Source organism: Mugil cephalus, chromosome 7 (assembly GCF_022458985.1).
Source record: "Mugil cephalus isolate CIBA_MC_2020 chromosome 7, CIBA_Mcephalus_1.1, whole genome shotgun sequence".
NCBI classification, from domain to species: Eukaryota; Metazoa; Chordata; class Actinopteri; order Mugiliformes; family Mugilidae; genus Mugil; species Mugil cephalus.
In genome coordinates this window covers 22,328,178-22,335,741 of record NC_061776.1, presented here as the reverse complement: position 1 = coordinate 22,335,741, position 7,564 = coordinate 22,328,178, and the positions used below count along the sequence as shown (strand labels likewise).

General features: G+C 39.1%; 1 protein-coding gene across 6 annotated transcripts; it reads left to right on the top strand.

Annotated features, from left to right (window-relative positions):
- Positions 1 to 1,005: 1,005 nt before the first annotated feature.
- Positions 1,006 to 7,459, top strand: LOC125010384 (acyl-CoA-binding domain-containing protein 5A-like). 6 transcript variants are annotated; one of them, XM_047588968.1, is made up of 14 exons: positions 1,006 to 1,091; positions 1,344 to 1,465; positions 1,794 to 1,917; positions 2,524 to 2,596; positions 3,512 to 3,662; positions 3,739 to 3,777; positions 4,088 to 4,300; positions 4,948 to 5,163; positions 5,432 to 5,526; positions 5,655 to 5,832; positions 5,939 to 6,147; positions 6,263 to 6,313; positions 6,405 to 6,520; positions 6,628 to 7,459. In XM_047588968.1, exons 2-14 carry the CDS (start codon positions 1,384 to 1,386, stop codon positions 6,638 to 6,640), a joined length of 1,560 nt encoding a protein of 519 aa, XP_047444924.1. In that variant the 5' UTR covers positions 1,006 to 1,091; positions 1,344 to 1,383; the 3' UTR covers positions 6,641 to 7,459. The 6 variants fall into 6 exon arrangements, with proteins under 6 accessions (XP_047444924.1, XP_047444925.1, XP_047444921.1 ...); XM_047588969.1 differs by lacking the exon at positions 6,263 to 6,313; XM_047588965.1 differs by having other exon boundaries at positions 6,263 to 6,520.
- The last annotated feature ends 105 nt before the right edge of the window (positions 7,460 to 7,564 follow it).

Below are 7,564 nucleotides of genomic sequence, written 5' to 3'. Positions count from 1 at the left end.
CCGCTGGCCTCCGATTCACAACAGCCCGTCACTAATCGCCGTTACGTTTTCAACGTACGGCGCTGATTGGCTGAGAGGCCGAGGAAGAGGAGCTGTGGACCAATCACATTGCACTGCGATGGCGGAGTTAATAACACACGTATAGACAACATCTAGCAATATAACACCGGCATGAATCACTATCATGTTCCGCTTTATTTCACTCATCACCATAATAACACAATGAATAATACCATTAACGTAGGTCAAGCTGATATTAGGCCAATATGTTAAAGATAAATGTAATCTCTGTTTCTATTTATATTTTATTAATGCAGGTCACATTTGCATATACAACAAAACACCGTTTTCGCAACCAAAAATAAATCATTTGGCAAATGAGATAAAATGCAAATAAATAAAATGCATACATATGGCAAAAATACATTTTACTGTCTCAGAAAAATATAATAAACATATTAATCACACTCTAACCTTTAAACGTAATGGGAGGGCAGAGATAGGTAGGCATATTTTCGTGTAACGTAAATTTTATTTAATGGTTTAAATAACCATTATAGATATAATAATACATAAAAGGTTAAAATACGGCAATCTGAGAATGAACCCAAGCAACAAACCGTAATTTAACCTAACGTACAGAGAGACTATGAAATAACAACACGGATATGCAAAACTTATTATTAATTTTCCAAAACGTACAACTGCCTGCGTGGGGATGTCATGTCATAGTAAAGGAGAGAACAAATACTGCCTCAACGTTGCTGTTTGCTAAATAGATACAACCACAGACATATATACACATGGTATATGTGTCTATAAAAATCCAAAACGCGAAACAACTTGCCTACATTTCCCATACAACACCGCAGTTTAAATCCCCCCGCAGGCGGGTTTGTGGGATTTGAAGTAAACATTGTGTTCGAAGCTCGTAATACAGTATCTGCTTTCTCGGGGGTTTTGCTTAATAAAAACTACATTTCCCAGAGATGTTTAATTTAGACGCTGACTGGCTCATCTTTAACCGGAGTCTGCAGACAGACACCGGGCTAATAAAATAAAAACAGCAGCTGGCGATTATGAACTTTATGGTGAGTTTAGCAAATTAACCAAATAGGAAATCATTTATGCTAACGATTCTCGTCTGATGTTATTGCTAAAACCGACACAGTTATATACTGTAGCCCAATTTCATTTTAAAATCTCCTGGATTAATGATAGGCACTCTACCACCTTTAAATAGACGACTGGCAACTAGATGTAGAGGTGACCTCTTGTATCCGTTATTAAATACTTTCTGAACTGTCTTGATTTTGATATTAACCGCTTCACATTTGTTAAAGATGTGAGGACTCCTTCGTGTCATCCTGGTCTGCACTCAGCATGGCGCTGGAGGAGGACGAACACAGCCTGGAGGCGAAATTTGCTGCCGCAGTTAAAGTGATCCGGAGTTTGCCCGAAGAAGGTGATGACTTGTTCCAATCTGTGCATATGGACTGAGGAGAGGGGTTGCACTCAAGTGTTCAGTTATGTGTAACAGAGCGTGAAACGTGTTTATGGGTGTGTAAACACTCCAGGTAACTGACCTACATGCAGAGCTGTCACTCTTGGCTAACCCTTTTATTTATAAAGCTGCTGCAGGGATAAGAGCTGATTAACTTAATCAGTGGTCTCTCGAGCCTAATAGCTACCCTGGGAGCACTAGATTTTTGTTTCTTTCCAGCACATGTTGTACAGTTGATGCTGTCTCAGGTATAATTTTTTTCTTCTTCTGTCTTTTCATGATTCCTCAGGTCCTTTCCAGCCGTCTGATGAAATGATGCTGATGTTCTATAGTTACTACAAGCAGGCCACCATGGGACCCTGCAACATCCCCAGACCAGCCGGCTTCTGGGACACCCGTGGCAAAGCTAAATGGTTTGCATTTACATTATACTCTCACAATGCTCCACTCCTAACAATTGGCCACATGCGATACATCGCCATGGTAGTTGTGTGTTTCACACTTATAACCATAAAATTCATAATAAAGTACTTAGGATTATAAGAATCTGGGGGTGCACATAGACATTAAACTAGACTGGTCAAAGAACACAGAGGCACTCTACAGGAGGATCCAGAGCAAAAAATCCTCCCATCCACTCCACAACACACTAGCCAGTCTGAGGAGTGCCTTTATCAACAGATTTATTGGACCAAAATGCTAACATTGTGTTTTTACGCAGCTTGCATTTTTATTTATTTATTTATTATTATTATTTTTACATATTTTATATTATTCTAATCGTATTTAATTCTTTCTCCTTCAAACTGTCACCTAATTTCTTTGAATGCTTCACAAACTATTCTATTTATGATTCAGACCCACAGTTTATTTTAATAATAACCAAATATGTGCTATTGTGAATACCCCTGCAGTAATACAGGGGTATTTGGGGAGATTTTGCTTAATACTACTAGTACTTTAACGGCACAGCTTCTGTCTTTATTATGAACTACGGTATGTTGTTGTGTTGTTGACAGGGATGCATGGAGCTCTTTGGGAAATATGTCAAAGGAGGAAGCCATGAAGAATTATATAGAGGACATCCAGCTCGTGAGTTCTCTCAGAGAAATTTGAAGCTGAATAGAAGCTGCAGCGTACAGAATAATAAACAGTTACTTTGTACTGTTTGAATCAGTGTTTTGGCTTGGTACAAAAAGTGTTTGACCAATATTGCGAACCACTAGTTAGGTTGACCACATTTGATTCTGGGGACCCTTCAGTGAGGGACAGACACAAAGAGAAATGCAACACAAATTCAATGTAAACATGTTTGAGGCTCTAGACAATTTTGAAATTGTTTCAAAGTTTGGGTGTGACACATTGTTAGGTCTCAAAAAGAGGACATGTCTGGGAAAAAGAGGAAGTCTGGTCACCCTACAATATTACCATCAAAATTAGCTCATAGCCTTGTTGCTGTCATAAGTTAGCTTGCATTATTTTAGATTTGTGTGGTTACGATCATTAGCTGAATAATGATTTTACATTTTTACATTTTATTTAACCAAAGACTACCCTAGTTTAGCCTCTTAGCAAGCTAATGTTAACACAGAAGACAGCTGATTGCTAGTAAAGAAATGTTAGCATGCTAATAGGCTAAACAACAACAGCAAATGTGATAAACCTACTGAGCATTAATGTACTATGTATGACTTATTCACTACCAGTCAAGTCTGGCCTGCTAGCATTGCCTTAGACTCATTGTTTTGTAAAAAAAAAAAAAAAAAAAGCATCAACATGACAGGACATGTTTAATAAGCACAAATGGAACCATTTATCTTAACCACACAGCAGTATCTGGCACTGAGTCCGTCTTATTCCCAATTAATCTTAGCTGGACCATAACTGCCTTTGTAACATTTATGTACTGTTTGTTCAAATAGTGTTGCCTTGTTGCAGACTTTATAGAGCTACACACATGCTCACACTAGTTTTCAGCCTAAAACTCTTTTGCACGTGTGCCGTCAGATTTTGGAGACGATCCCAGTCTCAGAAGAAGTGTCCGACCTGGTACAGAAGCTTGGGAACTTCTACACGGAGGCAGAGGGAGACGGGGAAGAGGCTGAAGAAAACGAAGTGGACAGGAGACCCTTCACCAGGCCTTTTGCAGGACATAATGGTAATGTTCATTCTCTCTACTAAACACAGATTTTTTTTTTCCTGACTTTGAGCCCGTCTTACATTTTTATCACTAGATCAACTGCTCAAAGCTGTGAAGAAACCAATAATGGAAGGCAAGTCTTTGGTGATCGATTAGTGTATTATTCAACACAATTCATTCGCTTTAAATGCTTCTCATTTGACTAACGATGAGCATATGTTGTCATTGGCTTTGTTAGAAAAATAGATCAGATTTTTTTGTGCGGTCTGTCACGTGCTGTAGTACAGTGTGTTCGTTTGTTAGTGGCTTGCATCGTAGTGTGCGTTAGGTGATGTAGATGTAGCGTCCGGAATCTGTGAGTCCCGATGTCAGATGCTTCGCTTTGTGTAGGTTTGTACTGTGCAGCTCATGAGTTAATCAAGAGTCTTTCCCTCACTGTTCAGGCTATGGGGATCTGTGGGCTGATATACAAAACCTCCAAGAACATGGTAAAGACAGCAGTGTTCATGGCTTAAGTAGCGAGAAGGCAGAGGGAAGCAAGGAAAATAGTGAAATTGAGAGAAAAGAGGAAAGTAGTGATTGGAGGAGAAGTGAGGACGAGGACAATGGGGATGAAGAAGACAATACAGACGATGAAGACAAGAAGGAGGAAAGAGGTACAACATAGCTCTAGTCGGTAGTTGTTTCGTGTTGTGTTATTTGCTGTGTTGTTGTAGAGGAGATACTCACACTAAGCTAACTGACTTTTCTTGTTTGTGTGGGGTGGTTTGAGTCACTAAATTAACTATAGTTATCAGTCTAGTTTGTAATAACAGAGAGAATGACCGAAACAGGATCTAAAAAATAAACTGCCATTCACAGGGTCAACTTAAAACAAAGTCCAAAAAAAAATGTGCTGAATAGTATCACAATCTTTTGAAACGGGGAACTGAAACCGCTTCACTTCAAAGCCACAAGACTCGACCAGAAAGTGCTGTCAGAGAAGTGTGATTTCACACAATGGTATCATGTAACAGTTACAGTTGCATAGGTTTTTGTGAATGCACTACTTTAACAGCAGGCATTTGTTTTGTTTTTTTCTTGGAGAAAAAAAATCCACTCAAATATCTGGACACACTTACGTTTTATTCAAAATGAGTGATTGTAAACTATTTTTTTTTAGTCAATGTATTAAAAAAAAAAATTAAAAACAACAGCATGTCTACAAGATCAAAAGTACATCCACTGCACTTGCACATAAAAAAAAAATAAAAACACCTTTTAATACTTTCTTGTTTGCTCTGTCTCATTGATACTATCTCAGATTGGAGTCCTGACCCAAGGTTCTTAATGGTGGGGGACAAGAGGTGGAGGTCTGACACCAAAGGCTCCAGCAGCAGTGTGGAGCCCAGCATCTCCTCCATCACCAACGGGACGCACAGCTCCCTCAACAGCGAGGTGGAGGAGGAGGAACTGGCCTGTTCCATAGAGTCTAGTGTACAGTATAACCCATACATGCACTTTAATGGACACATGAGTGGTAAGATTACATGTGAATATAAAACTATTGATTTTGGAACAAGGAAAAACTACAATAGCTGAAACATCACCTTTATATGAATGAAGAATTATGTGAAACATCCTTTATGAATCAAGCAGATTCACAAAAAAGTGTAAAGAAATGTCAGAATATATACTTAGTCATGCATATACGATACATGTTGTACTATATAATGACAGTGTAGCCCTGAAGATGAAGCAAATAATAAGACGCCAATATGTATATATTTTGTGTTGTCACTTTTCAGATCATGGTGATACTGTTCCTGAGAAGAACCATCGATCCACAGACTCAGATAATGAAGAATTCTGTGACTCAATGGAGCATCTAGCCATGGACGAGGTATGGTGTCCCTCCTCCAAAGACTCAGATATACCTACATGATAAAAGTCAACCCATTAACAGATACGGCTAATTATTTCCAACCTGTTTGCTTCCATTCAAACTGTCTCTTTTTTTTTCCTGTTAAGCGGCTGTCGACATCAAAAGGCCGTTCGCCCGGATCAGGAGACGTCTCTGTGAGGCAGAAGGATCGGTGGTTTGAGAGCAGCGCCACCATGAAAGAAGGAGAAGATCAAGTGGGAGATTCCTGCCTCAGAGTGGGGATCAGTCCGTACAAACACAGCTCCTTGTCAAGAAGAGGGAGAAGTGAGACTACGCTATTTGATTTATGCGTACAATCTTAACATGAATTCAATTCCCTAACAAAGAGCACGGTTTTCCCAAATGGGAAACGCTCTGACTCGCGTTCCAGGTTCCCAGTCACCGAGGGCTACTTGCAGCCCTCAGCCCCGTGTCAGTGTGGATGAGACCTGCTGTTGTGTGTCACGGAGCAGACATGCTGTCAGTCCTGCCAGGGGTAACGTCAACGAGCAAATAGCCACCACTCTGCTGAGGCTCCAGCATGACATGGCCAATGTGCTGCACAGGCTGCGCTCACTGGAGGTGCTGACCAGATCACAGGTAGAAAAACAGTGGAGTTAGCCCCATTATTTAGCCTGCAGTGATCATGACAGTTCCTTTTGCCTCAGTATTTTTAATATGCATGCACGTGTGTACTAAAATTTCATTCTTTTAGTCAAGATCATCTTCACCAAGACAGGGGGACATTGTACCTGTTGAACGAAAGGTTCTATTACAGCTTTATATTTTGCTCCATTACAAGTTAACACCCCATCGAGAAACAAAGTACCTTTATCTCTGTTTTCTGCTTTTTATAGTTCCTGAGACCATCTTGGTGGCCTTTTGGATTTTCTCCACTCACAGTGATGCTGACTGCACTCTGGCCTCTGATTGCCCATTGGCTTATCCAGATTTACATACAACGTAGGAGACGGTGAGAAAACGTCTGATTAAACATTTGGTATCTCTGAGTACATTTTCTATTTTACTGTACCTGAGATGACTAAAATTCATATCTGCTCACTGCTTCTCTCGTCACAGGAAAATCCCATGAGCCAGACGACCGTCACACAAAAAACATGAACTCTGGATGAAATTGGTGCTCACTGGCTGCTTTGTGAAGCCACTGCCACAGATGCAGTGGAGTGAGGCATCAGTAGGAATGGAAAGGCTACATTAGATCCATGGATGGTCAAAAAAGAGCCATGGAAACATGTAGAAATTTGACTTGAAGGTGACTTTTGAGTGTTAGAAAGGGATGATTTCCACTTTATGCTGGAACAATTTCTTTCATACGTATCTTAGCATTAGGTTGTGATCTGTCATCTGACGTGCAACATGCACATAAACCACAGAATTCGTAAGTGAAATAAACTCATGAGTCATTATCATACATTGGCTGTGGAGTTCAACTTCAAACTGTTAATTTATTTTTTGTATTATTTAATTAGGTTTCTTTTCATATTATTTGTCAAACTTCTTCTTTTTTTTTCTTTTTTACTTAAAGATATGAGATTATTTTGAGATTGAGATAAGCCTTTACCTGACCTGTATTATCTGACATATAGAACTATTACAGGGACATTTTTTCTTTTAAGACCAAATAGATATTTAAAGTTAAAAATATGGGTGTTTGTGTGTAAAAGTATGTATTTATTTTATTTATTCAATGCAATGCAAAAATAGAATAAGAGTCTGGACAATCCATATAGCTATATATAACACATATACTGTATAATCATTGTTGTTTCTTGTTAGTTTTACAGTAAACATTAGGGCGTTTGACCTATTTAAGCAATGGTACAGTGCTTACAGTTTTACATCAGTATGTTAAACTAATTAAAAAATGCAATAAACGCATCCTTGGAACAAACATTTTTTTTGTTTGTTTATTGTGGAGATTAACACCTGAAGTACTGGGTGCTTGTGAAAAAGGATGTTGATGTGCAGTAAATGATGAGGGCAGAAGATTGTGTTT